At 34.5% G+C, this 23400-nt stretch overlaps 3 protein-coding genes and 1 long non-coding RNA gene across 11 annotated transcripts; 2 read left to right on the plus strand and 2 right to left on the minus strand.

Moving 5' to 3' along the window:
• Positions 1-892: 892 nt before the first annotated feature.
• Hcf (Host cell factor) lies at positions 893-9433 on the minus strand. Of its 8 annotated transcripts, none has more exons than XR_013040114.1 (8): positions 8650-9432; positions 7101-7808; positions 6865-7016; positions 3898-6789; positions 3601-3828; positions 3146-3527; positions 2706-3052; positions 893-1692 (listed from the first exon to the last, which is right to left on the minus strand). XR_013040114.1 is itself a non-coding variant. In XM_076538029.1 (8 exons), the coding sequence occupies exons 2-8, from the start codon at positions 8816-8818 to the stop codon at positions 2919-2921; spliced, it is 4665 nt and encodes a 1554-aa protein (XP_076394144.1). In that variant the 5' UTR covers positions 8819-8868; positions 9051-9432; the 3' UTR covers positions 2636-2918. The 8 variants fall into 8 exon arrangements, 7 of the variants coding, with proteins under 7 accessions (XP_076394144.1, XP_076394143.1, XP_003700868.2 ...); XM_076538029.1 differs by lacking the exon at positions 893-1692 and having other exon boundaries at positions 2636-3052; positions 8650-8868; positions 9051-9432; XM_076538028.1 differs by lacking the exon at positions 893-1692 and having other exon boundaries at positions 2636-3052; positions 8650-8928; positions 9047-9432.
• On the plus strand, positions 8354-9472 carry LOC143265499 (uncharacterized). Its single transcript, XR_013040116.1, has 2 exons — positions 8354-8480; positions 8540-9472. It is a non-coding gene; the product is annotated as an uncharacterized LOC143265499 (long non-coding RNA).
• Positions 9473-10159: 687 nt separating this feature from the next.
• alphaCOP (coatomer subunit alpha) lies at positions 10160-14622 on the minus strand. The gene is made up of 5 exons (XM_003700821.3): positions 14407-14622; positions 13043-14267; positions 12027-12974; positions 10807-11961; positions 10160-10736 (listed from the first exon to the last, which is right to left on the minus strand). The coding sequence occupies exons 1-5, from the start codon at positions 14484-14486 to the stop codon at positions 10500-10502; spliced, it is 3645 nt and encodes a 1214-aa protein (XP_003700869.2). The 5' UTR covers positions 14487-14622; the 3' UTR covers positions 10160-10499.
• Positions 14623-14833: 211 nt separating this feature from the next.
• Creld (Cysteine rich with EGF like domains) lies at positions 14834-17040 on the plus strand. The gene is made up of 5 exons (XM_003700822.3): positions 14834-15028; positions 15224-15351; positions 15556-16213; positions 16275-16370; positions 16468-17040. Exons 1-5 carry the CDS (start codon positions 14911-14913, stop codon positions 16686-16688), a joined length of 1221 nt encoding a protein of 406 aa, XP_003700870.2. The 5' UTR covers positions 14834-14910; the 3' UTR covers positions 16689-17040.
• The last annotated feature ends 6360 nt before the right edge of the window (positions 17041-23400 follow it).

Here is a 23400-nt window from a genome sequence, read left to right on the forward strand (position 1 = left end):
TGCCCCTATTCCAAAATTCCCAAATTTCCAACCCTCCCAATTTTCAAATTTCCCAGTTTCCAACCCCCCTATTTCCAAATTTCCCAGTTTCCAACCCCCCCAATTTCCAAATATCCAACTTCCAAATTTCCCAGTTTCCAACCCCCCCCCAATTTCCAAATTTCCAACTCCCAAATTTCCCAGTTTCCTACGTTCCCCAATTTCCAAATATCTAACTTCCAAATTTCCCAGTTTCCAACCCCTCTATTTCCAAATTTCCCAGTTTCCAACCCCCCCAATTTCCAAATTTCCAACTCCCAAATTTCCCAGTTTCCAATCCCTCCAATTTCCAAATTTCCAACTCCCAAATTTCCCAGTTTCCAACCCCCCCAATTTCCAAATATCCAACTCCCAAATTTCCAAATACTCAAATTTTTAAGTTCTAAATGCCCCTACTCCAAAATTCCCAAATTTCCAAATCCCCTAATTTCCCAATTGCCAAGTTTCCAAACCCCCTAATTTCCAAATCTCCAACTCCTAAATTCCTAAATTCCCAAATTTCCAAAAGCTTGATCATATCTATTACATAACAACAACTGTCCATAAAGTAATAAAACTCATCCATCACAAAAGCCTTCATTACACCAATGTAAACAATAAAAACTTGTGTATGACTTTGAAAAAAAAAGTGAGCCTAAAATTTATATAACATACACAGTTCATAAGTTTCAGGTATACAATAAGACAGATTATGACACTCGTACTTGTATGATAAAATGAAGTTTAATACCTCTTTTTTGTATTTTTTTTTTTAGTAGTTTTAGCATACAGTTAGTTTTTTTTAGAGATGCAGGTATCTACAATGTAAGTACACATTCATGTTATAAAAGTCACTACAGTGAAATAACGAGTATTTCATGTAAGATAATTTTCTATATTTATTCATAACTTTCTCTCAATATATATATTTAGATATCATGGATACTATTTCAATACATTTGAATAGAACAGAATATCCTAGCAGGTATGCATACATTTGAAAATATTCCATCTGTAGGATATTTATGAACGTAGTACGGTTTTAGTATAATTTGTCAACGAAACGAGATGAACTAATAACTTTTTTTTATGGGTTGGTCATACAAGTATTCTCTTCATAGGAAGAGAATTTATAATGTAATATTTGTTAAAAACATGTTAGTCCCTTATATATAAACTTTCCAATTTATAAAAAAGTGATGATTGCGAATTATACTAACTTAAAGACAAAGTTATTAGTTCTTAAGGTTTTCTAACTCCAGTTTCTTTAAACATATTTCAAATATTCTAATTTGTAGGGTATTGTTAATATAAATTTTAGCATAACATATTAAGTGTCTAAAACGCTATGTTAATTCTTAAGCTATAAGCAAATAACACAAAGTTTTTATAGATAATCTAAAAGTAAAATGTGCGCTTGAATTACTGCAGTTTCAACATAGCCCCAAGCCATCTAATCATATATCAATTTATCAATTCTATTTATAATGTTTTATGATTTGTTGGCTTCTCGTTCAACCTCAGTTTTAAAAGCATTTTAAATATTTCAATTAAAATGTATTATGCTTAAAAGAACCAAGGATGTGTGTATCCTTCCTTTAAAACGTTAATGTATAATCGTTTTACTTCGCTATAAATTCTTCTTTCATTTATACTAATTCCTTGATTTAGTACCTTAACAGATTAAACGTTATATTAGACATAATATATTATAATGATATACTATTCAAATAATTATTTCGTTGCCATATAAAAATATTCTTAATTTTCTTCAAATTCTTTATTCTCCAAAATATCAACGCTTTTGAAACCAAGTTGTAATTTTCATAAACAACGCGTGCAATTCTACTAAATACATACGTTTTCTTCTTTTTACTTTACAAAATATCGCTGCGATCTTGACGAAAGCAATAACAAAACTTGCAAAGGTAAATTCGTACTTTTAAAAAGAATTTTACAATACGTGCTCCTTTCTCTTATCGAGTCTACGTTTTCTTCTTCGTAATTGGCAGTAACAAAAGTAATCAGAGTAAGATATAGCACCGATGTTCTATACAGAAACGGATGGTATGGCGTAAACAAAATTTCATTCCATGTACTTGCATCGTATCGCCTAATATGAAAAATTTGAACAACATTTAAAAAAAACATTTCCAATTACAATATTTACAATCAATATCTCAATGTAACAGGAAGTTTTCCCAACTTCCAATTCATATTAAAAAGTCTGTACTTAGAGATATAATAAAAATTCCAATCTATCAAGAATTTACAACGAATTCAAAAAATAAAAAACAGCATTTCTTCGGAAGCTTCGCAGAGCTCAAACAAAAAATTTTACTATCATCTTCCGACCCTACAACTATATCCAAGTCGCATGTTAGATAATAAAACTAAAGGTGGTCAATGTTTGGATTTAACTACGAATCATCGCAGATGCAAGTGTCGTCGTCATCGATATGTGTCACGACATTTATGGAAAATATTTATAAACGTGGAAAAACTTGTTCAACTCCAAAATAACCACCTTGCCATTTATTAATAGTACTGGTGTTATCTTTACAGAAAAAGGTCGCACATTCGCGAAGGAGTAGGAGAATAACGGTGAGTCAGAAAACGCAGTATAGAAAGACCTTGTATTCATATATAGAACACTTAAAATACTTTTTTAACCCTTATGTTTATACCTCAATGTAGCTATGGACACCTCTTCCATCGTTCTTTAATCGTGCATTCATTTCTTTCATTTACTCGCATGTCACGTTCGTTTATTCCAAGAATATACTGTTTCATCATCATCGTCGTTGTTAGGCGTGTGTACCAGCGGAAATTAAATAATGAATAGCGCTGTTTGGATATTTGGGCTGTAAGAGGTCAAGGGAAAACAGACTCAAGAAAAGTTAGCTACTCGGTCTCTTTAGTTTCACCTTCTTCTGTGGGGAGTTTGCTTGCAAACGTATATTTACACCTCGCCTCTTCACTTGCGGATTATTCTCCATGTAATTGGTGGGATCTGCTGTTGATACATTAGATGCTGATACAAAAATTAACAATTTATAGCCTCTAATATCGTTACTCAAAAAGAATACCCGACTTTCTTTTTGATAAAAACAAAGTCTCTACTAACCTTGCTGCAACCACCTAACTTGCGTCGCTGGTCCATATCCTTTCACGTTTCGTGCTGCTATTCTAAATATTATGGCCGGTGTTCGAGTCGTGTCAACGTATGCGGCACTCAGGGAACTATTGGACACCGAACAGGAATTGTTTGTACCGCAATAGAATTTCGTGAATGTTAGATTCGAATTTGACGACGTTGTCTTTGGTTCTCCATTGTTATTCGATGCGGTGTTCGCCATTGCTATGTAAGCAGAATATTCCAGAATGGGTCCATCGTTTCTATTAGGTGGTGGTTCCCATGAAATATAAGCACCGTCTGCGGTTTTACTAATTTTTATAGCACTAGGTGCTCCAGGGAATCCCGGAACATATGTTCTAAACGCAGATACCTTTAACCAAAAACAGAAACATTATAATTGCGTTCACCATTTTATTCCACATATTTATAATCATTTTATTTACCTCACTCCAATCACTTTGTCCACAACTATTCACAGCAGCAATTCTAAGTTTATAAATAGTTCCTTGTTCTAAGGCAACCTTGGTTCTTCCCTCAAAAACATCCATAGTCAATGGTTGCGTTATATCTAATGGTTCATCGCCAGGTAAATAATAATGTTGTACAGTAAATCTTGATTCTTGTGTCACTCCCACATCATACCATTCTTCTTCCTTCTTTTCTTTTTCATTCTATAAACAAAAAATTGTATAAATAAAAAATTTAACAATAAACTTCATAGCAAAAATATTTTCAATTACCTGTTCAGCTTTAATTTTCATTGGTTGTTCTGCTGAACCTAAGGCAGCTGTAGCTAAAGTAGTCAAAGCCGTAGAATCATCTCCATTTTCTGTTCTATTACCATTCATCTTTTCCTGTTTTACAGGCTCCTTTTTAATTGATTCTTCTTTAATTTCCATTTTAATTTGGGTTATTGGTTTCTGAACATCCATTTCCTTTTCGATAAGTGTGACGTTATTGATGGTTGCCGTTGGTTCAGCCATTTTAATTTCTTGTTTCATCGGCTCATCGGGTTGCTCCAACTTTATTTGCATGATAGAAGTTGTGATCGGAATATTGATGTTGGTAGAAGTCAAACAAGAATCCGTCATAGGTTCGTCGGTGTCTTCCAGTGTTTCCATAGGAGACGTTCCTTCCGGCAGTTCCATTGACTGTTCCGGAACTTCATGTTTTATTTTTGACATGTTTTCTTGGTTATCTTCGTGAGAAAGTTGCGATATGCTATCTTCGGGTGATAAATGTTCAGGAGCTGATTTTTCATGATCAGAAGTGTATGTGTCCATAGCCATAAGTTTTATGTCTGCACTTTCGGCATGTTCGTTTTCCTCGTTCTCTGGCAGTTCCATGGCGTCTGGCATCGACGCTTCTTCCGATGAGGCCTCTACGGGTTCTGGCATACTTGAAATATCAGACTTTGCTTGCACTTCTTCGGATGCGTTACTTGTGATTTGCATGGTAGTTTCGTTTGATGGTTCCGATTCGTTAGCAATTTCGATAGGTATTTCATTGTCATTTGGTTCAGCATCGGCAGAAGGTTCAGACTCTACGGGAATATCTTCTGCGGTACTTGTTGAAACAGGAACTTCGGTTGCTCCTTCCGAGGAAACTTCTGCATCCTTCATGGAAGACTCCTCCATATGAACACTTTCCGTAGGCGCATCGGCAGGATCTTGCTCCATGTTTGCAGAATCTGCAACCTGCTGTTCCTCCTGATTCTCGATGGGAGGATCCTCCGCCAAGTCAATCTTATCATTCTCTTCGTCGTCGTCAGATAAAAGAACATCGGCCGGGCCATCAACTTGAGGAATTAAAAAGTTACCATCTCTATCAATTTGCATAGTCTCGCCAGCTCCCATTTGAGAGACCAAAGCTGCTGCTGTGGTAGTTTCATCACCGTTGCAGCTGTCGTCCATTTTACTATCTCCTGCTCCACCGTCATCTGTAGATACCATGAAAGATAAGTCTCCAGAAGGTTCCTGAACCGGATCTATTAAACCTGCTTCCGCAGCTAATGCAGCCAGCGCTGCATCAGTGGTAGCAGGGCCATCAGATGTGGATGCTAATGAAGCTGACGGTTGTTTCTGTGAAGGAACAAACAACATTTTGCTTGTATCTATCGTTTCCGATACGCTCGAAGTAGTTGCTATTGTACTGCTTGTGGGCATAAGAGTCACTGTCTTTGCGCCTATGCCACCAGACATTTGCAGTGTTACAGGTTTGCCAGACACCGTTACGGTTTCTGGTGTTTTCTGTATTTGAGGCATAGTAACAATTTGACTTTTGCCGGGATTAAAAATGGCTTGTGGAGTTCCTTTAGTGGCGATAGTCACAGTTTTCGGTACTCCACCTTGGCCTGGAACTGTGATAGTGATAGGCTTGCCGGTAGTTCCACCACCCATCGCACCGGATGAAACAACTATCATTTTTACACCTTGCTGATTTGTTACGTGATTGGTAGCTGATAAGGGTAAAACATTTACGGGTGTAGTAATATTAGCTGCTTGTCCAGTACCTGCTTGAGAGGTGGTGACAGCTTGTACAGCTCTTAAACCTGAACCTGTCGTGACTACAATTATCTGATTGCGTCCGACTAATCCACCGTTGCCTCCAGGTTTTGTGATCATTATCGTTTGTTTACCGCTGATGTTCTGACCTTTGCTCATCGCAACGATACTAGATGTTTTCATGGTTGTAAGAATCTTGGATCCTGCTACAGTATTAGGATTTACTAGTCTCAGTATTGTTGGTCCTTGGTTAAGAGGCTTTGCACCTGTTGCTTGAACGGTCTTTCCGGGAATGAGGCTTACTTTTGGTACAGTTGCTACCATTCCTTGTCCAGTTTTAAGAAGATGTACAATCTGAGGTTGACCAGCTATATTTTGGCCTGGTTTTTGAAGGATAATCTGTTTACTTTGCTGTGGCGAAGCAGTTCTCAGTACTGTTGCGCCAGGTGCAGCGAAACGTATTTGTTGGCCAGGTTGAACATTTTTCATTCTAATCGTGTTTGCGGTAGTTTGTGGAAGAATTGGTACGTTGTTCATACTTATTTTTGGAGTAGCAGCCGCAGCTGCAGCAAGGGCAGCAATTCCTGACATAGCAGCTGGTGTTTGACCTGCCACTGTAGTGTTAGCAGTTGCAGGAGCTTGTTCGGGAGTTGTTGGTGTTGTTGTAACTAAGGGAGAACGAATTCTGATCAGATTTCCTGCGACTCTTGGTGTCATTGGGCTTGTTGGTTTTGTTACACTTTGTGATGCTACTGGTTTTTGAACTGGACTTTGCACAGTTGATTGTACTCGTACTGGGGTCTGTGGTATGGACGGCTTGACAGCGGTGGGAGTTGATGGAAGCTCGGGAGCAGTGGTGATAGGCGCAGATGTAGCAGAATCAGTTGCAAGTGTAACCATTGCTGTTGTAGTAGTAGGTACTGCGGTATTCGCTGGTGTGCTGACTGCAGGATATGTTCCAGTTGTTGCCGAAGGTTTACACTTTTGAATTTGTAATATGTAGTATTGTGCAGATGGTACAGGTGTCCATTGAATTTCTAATGCTTGCAAACTGGCTCTAACTAAGTTCAATTTGGATGGTGCAGATGGTTTGCCAACTTCAAGGTACCACAAATCTTTGCAACAAACCTAAAAACACAAATTAGTCATATTTCATAAAAAATAAAACCATTCCTAATTTAAAGATTAATTTTATGGACTAACCCTAACCTGATTGTTCCAAGCTTTACGATATCCATCTCGACCCGACCACACATAGAGTTTATTATGCATCCCAATTGCACAATGACCGGCACGCGCGCGAGGAACATTTTCTTCCAAAGTATCAACCGTTAACTGTTCCCACGTCCAAGTTTCTGAAATAATATTAATGAACATTTAATTTTGAACAATTGACATGAGATAAAAAATACCGACATTGAACTTGATTACCAACTTACCTATATTTAAACAAGCCAACGTATTTGTGCACTTCCATTCTTTCTCATGAGTTGCAACTTTAACATCATCAACAACAAGTGGTACCCATCCGCCAAAAACGTACATTCGATGACCAATTAAAGTGGCAGTATGAAGAGAACGTGGTAATGGAATAGGACCATGTACCACTGGTTTGTTCCAAGTCATTGAATCAACATCAAGATACCACAAATCACCTAAACGACAACCACTCATGCCCCCATAAATCACTAAACAGGTTTTTCCTGTTTTACTATCAGAATAAGACACCCCAGTATGAGACTCCCTAGGTGGTGGTGCATGCCCATGTGTTTGCGGAACATCCCAAGCTGTCTGTCCATTAGGGAGCAGTTCAAGGGTATATAGATCATTTAAATATCTTGGTATGTTGTTCTTATGATCTTCACTGTCATTAGCCAATCCTCCAAAGAGGAAGACTCTGTTGCCAATAAGAGTGAAACTATGCCCCAATCTTGGACATGGTGGAGGATCATTTTCTGGTGGTCTAGGTCTCAATTTTTTCCATTCCCACCTAACTGCTTGGAGTTCATAGAGCTCATCAGAATACTTTCCATATTCTACCATACCACCAAATACCAAAATACGGCTTCCATCAACGACAAATCCATATGCCGCACAGCCTGGTGGGATATCACCTTTTGTAGATGGCACGAACCATTGGTTAGTGGCTGCAACAAAAAATAATTTTATTAATCATGATACTATTTTCAAATAATAACATACAAAATATTTAATGTAATGTATATTTTATACTCTTGATTAAATATGAGTAAAATTTAAAAGCTCTTAATCATTACTACATGTTATGTAGAAGAAAGAAAATAAAAAACTGAAACAACAAACTAATACTATGCTAATTTAAAATCAATTTATTTAGTAATATTAATGTAAGTACAACACTGAATAATTCAATTTACTGATATGATACAAATAATCTTATATTTTTATGAACAATAACTTTGCTATATTTATAACATTTTATATAATAAATTTTACATATAGTTTTATGAAATATATCTAACATAATACTCACACAAGTAAGTGTTAGCGACATAGTAAAAGAAATACTATGCTTAGTCGTGATATGATAAAGACTTGAAAACATAAAATGAAAGAGTGGGAGGAAAAATAGGAACGGAAGGAAAAAAGAAAAGGAAAGGTGAAGCGTGAACGTGGAATGACGGGAAACGCGGCGCGTTGCAAATTGTGGTGGGGCGTAAGAGACAGCAATGGCCGCTCCCGTGCGTATAAACATGAAAAATGACAGATCGAACGAATTCTGCATATGAAATTACCCTAAAGTTTAGCAAATGAAACATAAAAAGACATTTACAATGCAGGTACATTCAACCTGTACGAAACATATGATAATAAAGCATCTGGCATGAACAAAATTCAGATTTACAGAGTGATCCGGCCGGTGACCGTTTTGTCAATGTATGCCGCCATCTTGGATCGCGGGAATGATCAAGAACGGCGCGAAAGACGCACAGCAAGGAAGCAACTTACTCGTGTTATAGACATGAAGCTCGTCAACAATGCCCTCGTTTCCACCGCCGAAAACGACCATAAGGTCTTTAAGAGCGACTGCCCTGTGTCCATGTCTAGGTCTTGGCTGGGGTCCGGATGGATTTGTGATCCGCTTCCACTTTAGCATGGGTGCCGCCATGATGACCATCGATCACATCATTTTTTCATACCGCGCAGCTATGCACCCACTGTGTTACCCTAGAGCAGTAGGACGCCCGATGGTTTCGGAGATAGTGCGCCCTTATTTTTTAAATCTTCCTACCTTCAATATTTTCGATTCGATAACTCGTATAACTTTGAAGGTTCACACACCCAATATAAACGTACTATTCTCGGTATTCTCAGCACTGTCAATATCGTACGTCTCGATTATAACCTACCTTTAACTAATGTACTTCACCGATTATCTTGTCCTAACAAACTGATTCATACGAACGTAAAGTCAGACGAATTTTCCTTGATAAGAATCATGAAAATTCTACACGATTTAGAAGACGTCTGTAACGTAACACGTATACACAGAACGCACACCGTATATTTACGTTCACGATGTTTACGGCACTGGTTTTACATATTCTAGTATGCTCACTCGATACTTGTTAGTAGTTCAAATGGACAAATGCACATATATTATTCATGTTCCACGATTATCATTGCGATTAAATTACGATTTGAAACGTTCACTCTACTCGAAAACATACTTGCAATGGTTAGAACGATACTTTTTACGTAAACTAAACGTTATACTCTTTTTGAAACTGACAATGAAATGATAAAAAATGGCGAAATAAAAAAATTTCCCTACATGTACTTCAATCCATGGTCTAGGGATGTATCTAACCAGGAGTGTAATATTTCTCTATAATCTGCTTCTGCGTTCATGGCCATATAACCGGTGGATGAAGATAAATGAACAGCAAAAAGCGCTGATAATGTAGTACATATAATAAATATTTTAATCAATTTTGGTAATATGTTCAGCAATTATATGACTGTAATGAAAAATACTTCATCAAACGAACAGAATATATGAAAATGAGAAATCATGAAATATTCTGTCCACTAAGTATATATTTTTGGCGTCACAGTCCTTGTAAGAGCGCATGTGCAATACCATAGATCATATGATATATAGAATTGATCAGAGTTAACATGCGCAGAAACAGCGGATGTTGTCTTTTGGGCACATTGGTATTTTTTACTAGGCAAGTATTTGTTTCAAATTCAAAATTTAACTGCTTATGACGCTTTTCATGTGATTACGAATTCCATTAGTAGAATAGTGTTTATAGAATAGTAAAATAGTAAAATATCAGCACATAAGGTACTAAAACCAAATAGTAATGAAGAATAACATGAAAATATTTCGTGAACAATTTAGGCAACTATATAAACTATGAATATTTATTATCTTAAATTATGCTACAATTGAAAAACACTTTTTTATGCTAAAATAAATTGTACAAATTAAAGAGTTTTTAGATATAAGTATATAAAATGTAATTACAACTTTTATTTGTAACTTCATTATATATTTATATATTTTTAAAATATAATTCCTATGTACTGTTTCAATATGAAATAATAATAACAGTACAAACATTAAAATTCATGTTTTACTTAGTGAATTACTATAAAAACATATTTTTAAGACTGGATACACATTCGTATGCTTCATATTATTTACAATACTTTTGAAAATATAATACCCTTGACATTAACATACTTAAGGAATAGCAAAACTTATATTAATATACTGTGACGTACAGATTGAAATAATCATGATTCATTAGTAGTGTCAGATACATTAATGGAAAGAATATAAAAAATTATCTGAATTGTACAGGACTTATTCTCAAACCAATACATTCTTTTCCAACTAATGCAACTTCACAAATCTTACACACTGAATCTTTGAATTGTGGCAAATAACTTGCACCGCACAATGGGCATTTAACTTCCGGCTTTCCTCTATAAATTGGAACAAATGTGCTTGCACATAAAGAGAATGGATTATGTTCGTCATATGCTAACTGATGCTCATCAACAGGATTTTTATCACATGCCTGAAACACACAATCAAGACATAATTATTTTATTGCATAATAATATTTGATTTAAATCGAAAGTACAAACCTGTAGAATTTTTCTAATTTGTTGCGCTAATTCAGGTTTAGGTCCTAGCTCAAGTAGCCTTCTTGCAAAAGAAGCAGCGGTTTTATAATTCTTTAACTTGAAGAACATATTTACAGCTATCCTTAAAGTAAGGATTTGATGAATAGGTTGCAAGTTGCAATGTGTAAAGTACGCTGCCATTTCGCAGATTCGTTTCTGCTCAGCCAAAGTAGCTTTAGGCAGATTCTTCCTTTCAGTTTCCATCTTCAAACCTAGAATATACTCTCTGCAAATTTGGATCAATTGCTGAGCCTCTGCAATATCCTGTCTTGTATCAACAACTAATAACGGCACACTGAGTAAAATTGCTTGAAGTTTCTCTATTGCTTCTGGGAATTTTCCACCAGTTGTCAAATTATAGCATACTTGAAGTCGCTGAACTAAATCAGTAAGATGTAATCCAACTGCAGGGAGACCACTTTTTGGGGTCGCATCTTTCCAGTTTCTCTGAGGGTAACCATACAACGAAGGAATATTTGGCAATGAAGCAAATGATGTTCTGGAACGAGCGAATGTATTCATGAAAAGATTCTGATAAGCTTCAAATTCAACGACACCGACTTGGTCGTTCAGTAATCTAAATGCACTTTCAAACGACCCTGCTAATATGTGGTCTACGGCTAACTGGGAATTATTCACCCAATGTTGAATCGGAGATACTCCTTTAGTCGGAGGTGAATAATAACCATCTTCTACTGCATTTGTCGTAGTTTCAAGTTCAGGTGGTAGATCCACATCTTCAACGTCCCACCCGGCGCTTTCCTCGCCTTCAGGAGCCTGTTCGTTCTCCACACCTTCTTCGTCATCTATTCCTAACTCTTCATCATTACCCCATCCATCAGCGGGTACAGCGCTGTCATCCTCGGGTGCTAATGCGGCAGCCACTTGGCTCTTACCGCGTGACATCATTGCACCCTCGAAGAAACCTTTCGAGACTGTTAATAATGGCCAGTTGTTCTCTGCTTGTTGAATAGGTACTGGAGGGCGAAGATATTCTGCTCCCTTTTCAAGAGCGGAAAGTTCTTCGCTCATGGAACTGTAGAGGACATCATCTTCCGGAGATGAAATACCGTGAATTTTTTCTGTTACGTAAGCTAAAGAAGCTTGGCCAGAGCTCTGAAATACAAAATCAAATAAGAATTCAAAGAAGACAATTTAATTTATGTCATACAATTACATACCCGTAATATTTTTGCACGTTCATGAATATCTCCAAGTAACAAACTACCTTGATACTGTCCAGACACATCTTTCCTAATTTCTGCAATTTTTATCATTTTGCGTAATTTTTCTAAGTTACCAGTTATAAGATAAAGGAATGATAATTTTTCGAAATTCTTAGTTCTCTGATAACACATCTCGACAACTTGATGATTTCCTTGTAATAAGGCTGCTTGAGCCAAACTCTCCCAACAGGTCTTCTGATTAAGAGTTCTTGCCGCTTCTAAGGCAACTTCAATGTTTCCACATTCGAGTGCAAGACCGAATCTCGTCTTTTCATCCTTGACGAAATGCAAAGCAACTTCGGGATATCCTTTCTGTTGCAGATATGCAATTATAGATTGACCAACAAGATTTGCATTGCGAACCATGTGCAAAACCTCCTCGTATTTTCTGTTAATCAGAGCTAATTTGAATTTATATTCGGTTGGATCTATTCTAAGAATCCTTGGTCTACATTCTCTGTCTAAGCAATAAACTTGGTTGCCTTTGACTCTGGTTACATATATGGGGAGGTCTAATGTACGAATGATACCGTGATCACCGTTGTTAATTGCATATTTGATGTGATTGCTAGTAGTATAAATGAAAACTCCTGAATCGTCCCAAGCTCCCGATTTTACTCTAGTATTTTCGTGTACGGAGCACAGAGATTCTAATCGCCGATTGCAAATGTTAACCGTGTGTTTGGCAAGCAAAGCAACGTGAGACATGTCGTTGGACCAAACAACATATCTACATTTAGAGATCTTTACTTCTGCCAATGTTCTTTTCTGTTGAACGTCGAAGAGAATTACTTGATCAGCATCGCGTAACAGAAGCATTCCAGTACCGGCATAAAATATCTCATCGCAGTTTGGAATCTGCACTTTCTTTGTAACTTCGTTTTTCAAGTTCTTGATCACCAACTGCAACAGAAAATTAAGGAATTAAATTTAAGTACTTTTAAACGAAGTAATTTATTTTAAATACATACCGAATATGCTCTATCTAAGACGGCGAAACGATTTCTAGCAACCCAAATAGCGGTGACTCCAGAAGCCCGTTTTGTATCGGCATCGGTGCTTGAACTACCTTCACGTGGTATCATGTACAAATCATAAGTGCTGTTTTCAATATTATTGGGTGCTCTAGTACAGATTAAAACAGCATTCTCAGGTTGATTATATGACATACTGTAAGGAGGTGTCTTTCCACCTCCACGTATTTGCATAACAGATGTGTCTTTTGAAGTAGTGAAATCTAATTTCCTAAGGAAACGTTCTTTCACGTAATAAAGAACATTTCCGTAAACGGCATATGCTGGACGTTCTCTTTCGAGTTTAAAAATAATCATTCCAGAATCATGTCCAGCAGCAAAGAGATTTAAGGTAGGATGTGCTGCAAGGATCCAGAATCTATCATGTTCTCTTCTAAATGTGTGTAAGCAAGTACGTTTGGACATGTCCCATACACGAATACTCTTGTCCTCTGAATTGGAAAGAATTAAATCTTGTCTAGGATGGAACAATACACAGGAAACATTGTTGTAATGTCCACGGCAAGTATCAACTTCCCATGCTTTAGCATCATTCATTCTCCACATTTTAACTTGACGGTCATCAGCTCCAGAAGCAATTAAAGGTAATGTGGGATGGAAACTTGCCCAATTAACACCTCTATCATGTCCCTCGAGAACATGCTTAACAACAGCATCAGCCTGGCCAAATAAATCTGTTGCTCCAGGATTTTTTAAGTGATCTTCCAAACCTCCTGGTCCAGGAGCTACATTTTTCTTTCGTAAACCAGAAATATCCCATACTCTGACTGTTTGATCCAAAGAGGCTGATACAATAATATCTTCTGTAGGATGAAACTGTGCACACATTACATAGTGATTGTGTCCAGTTAAGACACAGATACAGGTACGACTTTGCCAGTTCCAAATACGAATTGTTTGATCATCTGATGCGCTTAAAATCCATGGGTATTCTTGATGGAATACAATTGTTCTAATGTAATCCAAGTGACCTAATAGTGTAAAAATGCATCTACGTTGTTTGTAATTCCATACTTTGATTTTATAATCATCACCACCAGATGCAAATAGTGGTTGCTGACTATGGAAACAAATTCCTCTAACAGGACCATCATGTTCATCAAATTTATCTAACAAAGTACACATACGATAGTCCCATAATTGTATAACTCCATTGTGTAAACTATAACAGATAAATAGTACATGTGTTTGCATCATTTACATTATATTTTTTATTTAATGACAACTTTTTATTTAAATTCATTAAACTGTATTGTAACAGTTTGAAAGGAAAGATAGTGAAGGAAGTACAGAATATTTACCTTACAAGAATCCAAGGACGTTTTGGATGAAACGATATCCCCTTTACTCGGGCGGATTTTGTTTCAAATTTTGTCAACATGTTTGATTTAAATATCTAATAAAATTGTACTTAAAAAAACATTCCCTCCTTCTAACCTGTAATATCTGACACGACTAAAGACACGTCACTACTGTAGGCACGAAGTACAGTGTTATAATAGATGTTCAAATACAATTTACGACATTATACAAAAGTAGCATTGAACAATAATAATTAAAAAATAAATTTCAGTATAAATTAAGCACAATTATTCTATCGTAATTTTTAAAATTAATTATAAAAGTGTATAATACATTTCTATTTATTTTTTAAATAAATTCATCACTTGCGATTTTTAATTTTTTACTTCAACATTCAGTTGTTTTAAATTTGGAATTATTTGAGGAGGAATGATGTTTTAATTAGATGTTTTACTGAATGATATAAAAGAATTAACATTTATTGTTTTCAGAATGATTCGACCATGTTTAATCTATTCAAACATGCGCAAAGTTATTTACAAAATACTTGTTTGGCCTATGGTGTTCTGCTATCAATGTCGAGGACTGATGTTATCTTTCCGCTTATTTTAGATTTACATAGTTGAGATATTTCATATAATTATGTCTTTATGTGAAATATTGTAACTCAATTATTGAGACATATTTTTTCTTTATTTTTGAAGCGGACAATTTTCCATTAAAATTTTTACATTAATACGAACGTAGAGTAGTAATTGGTAAATTCAAATACAATAATGCAAAAACCTAACAATGTTCCTTTTTTTCATTTATTAGGTTTTTTTATTTTACTTAACATATTAGTATACGTGGAATGTAACAAGGCACCTTCAAGTGAAGAACTTAAAGCTTATAAATTTCCTCCATGTGCAGCTTGTAAACAATTAATAAATAGTTTTAAAAAGGTAAGTACATTATTTATTATAGTTTATTAGATATAAACGATCCGTAAAAACTATTCCATATGTCTTTATTTTAATGAATGTATCCAACTCAAAATGTATCATATTTTAAACTAATTTTATAATATGTTTCTTATATAGTTTTATTTTTTTTAACTATGTTTATTTAATATATTTTTATGTTTATATTACAATTTTTTTTCACAGGGAATAGAAAGGACTAGTCGTGAGAAATTTGATGGTGGTGACAGTGCATGGGAGGAAGATAATTTAGGTTCATATTCAAAAAGTGAGACTAGATTAATAGAAATACAAGAACATTTATGTAAGGAAGTAGAGCGTGGTGAAACTCAATGTCACGCTTTAGCCGAAGAATTAGAGAGCAACATAGAAGAATGGTGGTTTAATCACCAACAAACACATCCAGATCTTTATGATTATATATGTATTCAACAGACAGAGCGTTGCTGTCCAAAAGATCACTTTGGTCCAGAATGTGTACCATGTCCTGGTTATCCAGATAAGGTTTGCAGTAACAATGGTAAATGTAAAGGAGCAGGAACTAGGAAAGGAAATGGTGGATGCGTCTGTGACAAAGGATATGATGGAGAAAACTGTTCAGAATGTTCAACTGGATTTTATGAATCATACAGAGATGAAAATAAGTTACTGTGTTCTCAATGTCATGCTGCCTGTGATGGTCCTTGCGATGGACCTGGACCAAAGAATTGTAAAAAATGTATGAGAGGATGGTATATGGTTAAAGAACAAGGATGTTTTGATATTGATGAATGTATAAAAAGCGATGAATATTGTCCTGGAAATCAGTTTTGTATCAATAAGGATGGAAGCTATGCTTGTTTAAGTAAGTTACAATAAAGATATTCAATTGATGATGAAAGAACTAACTTTTATGTTTAATTTAGGTTGTGACAAAGCTTGCAATGGTTGCACGGGTGATGGTCCAGACATGTGTTTGAAATGTGCTGAAGGATATTATAGAAAAGAAAATTTGTGTATAAGTAAGATTTATACTTCATTATACTTATTGATATAAGTGAGAAAGGGTACAATGATTATATTAAGTGTTTAGATATAAAATAAGTATTTTTTTTCTAGATTCTGATATTGTTGGTCGCAAACAGAAGGAAAATGTTGCTAGATATACTACATATTTTGGACTTTGTGTTGCAACATGTATTATATTTCAACGTAACATTTATATAGCTAGTGTAATTGGATTATTAGTTGGTATATACATATCAGTGTCAGAGTATATGATAGCTCATAGCAATGTTCAAGACACAACAGCAAATGTAGATATTTTAGGACCAGCATAGGAAAATATGATTTAGTGAATTCATAATTATTCATTGATGTAAATTATATTTCTATATTATCTATTATAAATGGCGATGAATAATTTATAATAAAGATAACATTTTGTTATTTGTAAACATAGAAAATTACTTTGGGGATTTCAATTTTTATACATACTTGTACTGAAATATTATAAATTATGTCTTGTATAAAAACATATAAATTTAATAGATAAATATGTTATAATTTAATATCACTAATATATGAATGAAATTATTTAAGATTGTAAACAGAGTAAGTATATTATGTATTTAAATTTCCATAAGATCCAAGATTTGAATAAAATTTTAAGAGAAAAAATGATATTTCTTATATGGATTGTAGTAGAAATTTATTGTGATAAATACGATCGGTTTAGTTGGTGGTTTTTACCGCTAGGGGTCTACGAGGATTAACTGTTTCTCGAATGAAATTATTTCATACACAGTTTTATAAGAACGTTGAGAGCTAATGGTTGTTGCAATACTCTTGTATCATATCCATAATACAATTTTTGAGGATAAGCTTGGCAGTGCAACAGCTTCTTTGACTATTATAAAAATAAATGTTTAATTTCCAGTTATTTTATTTGCATTTATTATGTACTCAAGGTTTTACTCTATTATTGTCCAGTTATTATAAATATTATTATACTCGAAATAATTAGTGCCGTATATAATAGTTTTCGAAAACAATTCGTAAATGAGCATTGTAGCTCCGCATCGATTATTACTTTCCTGTTTTTTCATAATAACATTCACAAATTTACTTGATCAATTTTAATCAATTTCAGATTTTAATATGTTTAAATATGTTTAATAAACGAATATTGTATTCTTTTCGAAAGCATTTATTTAGAAATGTTTCGCTTCTGTTCATAAACTCATTTTCAGTTCATTTTCTTCTATTATTATTACCAGTATTGCAATTGTTATTATAATTGCTATTTGTGTTATAAATATACTTAGGAATTTTATATATCTGATTTTTATTATTAAGGTTTCTTAACATTAAACTCTTGTAGTTTTGTAGAGCCCAGCTTTGAAAAGAAGTCTTCGATACGTAGTTTAAGAATTGAGGTTTTAACCGATAGATGGCTACTGCGCTCGAACTTTACTCACAGTTAACATAGCTTTTGAGAAGTTTAAAGGTGTTAGGGTTGGGGATGAAGTTGCAATACTCTGGAATCATATCCATAATTAATTTTTGGCCCGTGTGGAATAATTCCCAACAGGTTCATATTTATTACCGAAAATAAAGGCTGAAAAAATTAGTACATTTGATGACTATATCTAATCGTAATGTAACAAAAACTATAATTTCCAAAGATTCCTAATCAGCAATGGAATCCTAACTTCAGTATTGAGTTCTTTACTATACTCAAAGAATTTCAACTATCCAATTGCATGAAACTTCCTTTCAAAAGAAAACACGAAGAAAATCATTCTTATCTTAGAACTATTGGCGTACCTAGAATTCTTGTCTAACGAGTGTCCAGCCTCATACTGCAAAGCATTACATTTCCACGCGTAGTATGTTTACACATTAGACCGCCTCGCATTGTACGGCTATGCGTTATATCGCCATGCGTCAGATCTCCACGCATTAGATTTTCACACGTTAGATCTCCACGCATTGTACCGCCACGCGTTAGATCACCACGCACCGCATTGCTACGCGTTAGATCACGACGCTTCGTATCACCACACATCGAATACCTAGATCTTGTATTGCCACTTATTAGATCTCCACGCGTTGTGTACCTACGCTTCAGATCTCCACGCGTCAGATCCTCACACGTTACATCTCCACGCGTTGCATCGCCACGCGTTAGATCACCACGCACCGCATTGCTACGCGTTAGATCGCCACGCTTCGTATCACCACACATCCAATACCTAGATCTTGTATTGCCACGAATTAGATCACCACGCGTTGTGTACCTACGCTTCAGATCTCCACGCGTCAGATCCTCACACGTTACATCTCCACGCGTTGCATCGCCACGCGTTAGATCACCACGCACCGCATTGCTACGCGTTAGATCGCCACGCTTCGTATCACTACACATCGAATACCTAGATCTTGTATTGCCACGAATTAGATCACCACGTGTTGCGTACCTACGCTTCAGATCTCCACGCGTCAGATCCTCACACGTTACATCTCCACGCGTTGCATCGCCACGCGTTAGATCACCACGCACCGCATTGCTACGCGTCGCATCACCACGCGTTAGATCCCCACGCACCGCATTGCTACGCGTCAGATCGCCACGCGTTAAATCACCACGCATCGAATACCTACTTCCTGTATTACCACGAAAGTGATCACGTCAAACAAAATGCAACGAACATCATACACGCCACACCTCGAATCAACGTGATATCAAATTTTAAATTCGCAGAAACAAGTGTTTCTTGAACATGTATCCACACGTCGATATTCCTTTCGTCTCCTCATAATTGAATCATTAAATTCATTTCCGGACGTGCGGTTTTTGAACGTGTATTCGCTTCCCTTGAGCTTTATTCAATTTCGAGGGTGTTTGATATTGAAATATTTGTGTTTTGTGCGGGGTTGGTGAAGGATGTGTTTTTTGGGAGGTTGGTGTATGTTGGAATTTGATTGCGGGTATATTTCGGTGTGTGCTTTTTGAGGGAGGGTTGACAGGTCCTTTTTATGGCGGTATTCTCCGAGGTATGCGGGATTAGGGAACTGAGACGGTGACCGATAGATGGCTGGGGCTCGGTTCCTTTGCTCGCTGGAGAAAAGGTTCGGAGAGACTTAAATACGGTTCTTTGGGGTTTGGAAGGTGCAATACTTTTGTATCATATCCATATAACAATTTTTGGAGAGCGGAGAAATCATTTCCCACCCCTGTAAAATATATCAAAAATTAAAACAATTCCCAAAATATTTTGTGAAAAGTACAAGTCTAATCATCGTCTGTATTTCTTACAATTTTCCGAATTAATATACGTGGAAATTGGAAATACACAATTTCCTTGTCGATCATACAGAGAAATATTTGTTCCTCGATTTATTATGCAGTAAAGTACAACCTCAAGTTTGTAATATCTTTTTTGCAAATCTTCTGTAAACTGCATTGATGTGTTCAGGTACGTATAAAAGCAACATCATTCTTTACTTTGCTATATTTCGAAAATGTCTTCTTTAGACTTCATTCAATACACATTTTGTTATAACTCGTTATATGAATAACTTATTATATGAATTACCTACAACAGGAATTAATATCTTAATTATAAATGTAGTTAATAGTATTCTTTTTATTCGTACATAAATATATCGACGTTATTTATAGGAGATTGAGAAAAGTATACATATAACGTTAATAATAAGAAAAATGTATAAAAAGTCTTTCTTCTTTGTTTCATACAAAACTTCATAAAACTTGAAGTCTTACATGAATTCACTATTAGCTTACAATGAATGTTCATATAAATGCATAGTTTTATAGATAGATACATCAAGAAATGAAATGCAAAAGAAATTTATTTCTCAACAAAGCATTACAATTATTATAAACACTTATTCTATAAATGTTCAATTAACATCAACCTAATCAATATTTTGGGAATTATAACTCTATTTTACTGTTAGACCAATTGCAAAATCTTATGTCTATCTTCTATTTTATATTCTATTTTCTATTTTGAATTATTTTATCAAAGTCACATCATGTTCACAAATGTACCACAAAATTAATACACCCCTTATAAATATTCTTTGTATTACAAATTTTCTTTGTATTTATTTAATCTTGAAACACAGTAATGATACATTACGAAATTTTTTTTGCAGCTAATTTAGTGGATATCCCTAATTAAATTTTGTGCTACAAATAATATTTGATACCCGAGATCGGAAAATGTGAAGTCTTTGTCGTCGAACGTGGAATTTCCGTTTGCTCGAAGTATTGGTATAAAAAAATAAAATGAAAGAACCCCCTTTTCCTAACCCTCTTTTTAACCCCCTAGCGGCTGCTGGCACCTGGACCAAAAACTGTTCACCCTTCCTTCTTTTTTTAGTTCCCTTCCCCCCATTTATACTCCCGATTCAAGGATTTACCCCTGCCGGATTGCCCGAAGGGTTGTTTTAAACAACGGTACAGTTCCAAGCCCGATCAGGAAGACGAACTTGATATTCTTTTAGTCTCGATATATCGTGCACGGAGTTCACATTCTCGTTTCAATATCGTGCTATTTTTGTGATATTATTACGTAAATTTGTACAAAAGAGTTATATAAATTTTATTTTCGTGTAGTGAAATTTAACAAGTTGAATTGTATTGAATATCAAGATTATTTGATTCACAAAAATGTGAGGAGTGATTTTTAACGTGTTAGTTCGTTTTAATTCATAATGGAGAAATAAGGTTACAAAATCTGTTTAGTGATAAAAATAGATTTATTTCATAGTTTATTAATACAAGTCCGAAGTTGTACGAAGATATGTGGAATAGATTTCATTTAAACTATTTCTTGAGAGAATATAATTTATACAGGAGTGGATATTTTGAAATTGGGAAAGTAATAATTTATCAAGATTTTGAAATCGGTTGCATGGACTATTTCTGATATTTCTATTAGCTTTTATACATAATTAATGCGTGGAAAGCTTAATCTAAGAAATATGTGATATTTTGGCTGCAGTGATCAGTTTTAAAATACTGTATTAATTTAAAAATATCACATATTACATCTCCATGTTCATAGTACCTACATTTTAATAGTTTATTATTATTAGGTTTATCAAGTTATTATTGACATAACCCATAAGCTATTTATTACTTCATGAATTTGTAAAGAAACAAATTAAATTGTTAGACAATAGTACAATTTTTAACAATAATACTAAAATTGATACCTTGCATTAAATTTTATTAAATCAATAATCCTACTGAAAGAATAATTATCTCAATTACTAATTTATTTTATTGTATCTTTCAAAGTAAAACTTTGTACTTAAACAAAGGGTCATAAAGTGTTTAAAAGAATGAATAGTAGTCTTTCAATTCTTGACTACACATTTAAATAAATTAGCCAACAAAGATCATAGAATTTTTGTTTAATCTATAAAGAACATAGAATTTTACTTAACATTAAGATTTCATAAATGAATCTTAAAGTTTGCATTGCATAGTTTGATTTATAGTTACATTACATAGAAACAAATACGAAGATGTTTAATTTTAATCATGCATATAGAATCATGTTTCATTATGTTTATATCGTGTCCCATATTTTAATGTTTCAATTGGAAAAATTTATGTCTGAGATATATAAAGTGGCTATAAGTTTGTACTGACTGTAAGAGTAGGTAATAGAATATGGTGATTGTCCAGAATTTTTCGCCATTTTTCGATTCATCGAAAGTAGCCAGGGGCTGCCTAGACAATATACTGATCTGTGGAAATGGATTCGAGGGGGTGCGTATAAGGATCGCCTTTTACCCTCCTAGTCCGACAGCCCATTGGTCAGATCAGATTCTGTCCCTGGACGAAGCTATCGATTATTTGCTGCCGATTTCCAAAGGCTACCTGCAGGATAATTTCTACATTGTGGCAGGAGGTGTGGTCTATTTTTATGGTCAAGTTTTACCCTATACAAATCATTTATCCCATAAATTATTTCAGTAATGAGTTCATAAAACTAAAAACTGAAACAACTTTTACATTTATTGAGAAACATATGTAATAGGTTTCATGAATTTATATAATCCTTTATATCAGTAATAGTAAATTATATATTTGTGATATGTACTTTAATTTGAAAAGTTAATGAAATATAGTTTTGGGGGTTAATTTTCTTTTACTATTTTTAATATTACTTGATTGAATTTATTTTATATTTCTTTAGATTAGATATTTGTAGATTACATACATCATATTTTACACATTCATATGAAACATGAATTTATATTATTTACATTTGAAAATATCAGTTTCTTTCATCTCTGATATTTTAAAGATATGCTCTTATAGATGAAGATTAAATAGAAAGTCTAGGTAATTAATTAAACTTCAACTTTAAACAAAGGAATAGAAATTGAAAAGATAAACGAACATATTAACATACTTATTTCTATATAGTTACTTCTTTTCTCCTTTTCACTTTTGCATTGAATAGAAAGGCAGTTTCTTTAGAAATTCCAAAAAAGAACAATCCAAATATGTATAAGAACAAAATAATAAATACAAAAAATTTAATACATTTCAACTTAAATAAGAAAGCTTAAAAAAGCCACCTATTCTAAAGCCACCTAAAAAGATCCTCAAAAAATTATTATACATAAAAATTAACAATAGTATTATCTAAAATTTTAAAAAAGAAAAAGCAATTTTTTAATCTATAATCTCTTCTTCTTCTCACTTGTAACATAAATAAAAAAAAGTTTCCTTGTATAAAACTAGAATAACAAAATCAGTCGAATTAAACGTAACAGTCTCAAAAAACCGTCTCAAAAAAATCTTAAAACACGTACTCCAAATTCCTCAGAAATTGCAAAAGTATCGCACCGAAAGTCTCCGCTAATTACTTACAGTTGATTATCACAATTTATCCAGTCGCGAAAATTAACCAAGTCGAATTCCGGGAAAAGGCAATGGTCATCAAGGCGCCATTTTGTGTGTGGTAATTGCGCCGGGACGCCTGTGGACGTGCGGAC

Source organism: Megachile rotundata, chromosome 12, assembly GCF_050947335.1.
Source record: "Megachile rotundata isolate GNS110a chromosome 12, iyMegRotu1, whole genome shotgun sequence".
In the NCBI taxonomy this organism is placed as follows: Eukaryota; Metazoa; Arthropoda; class Insecta; order Hymenoptera; family Megachilidae; genus Megachile; species Megachile rotundata.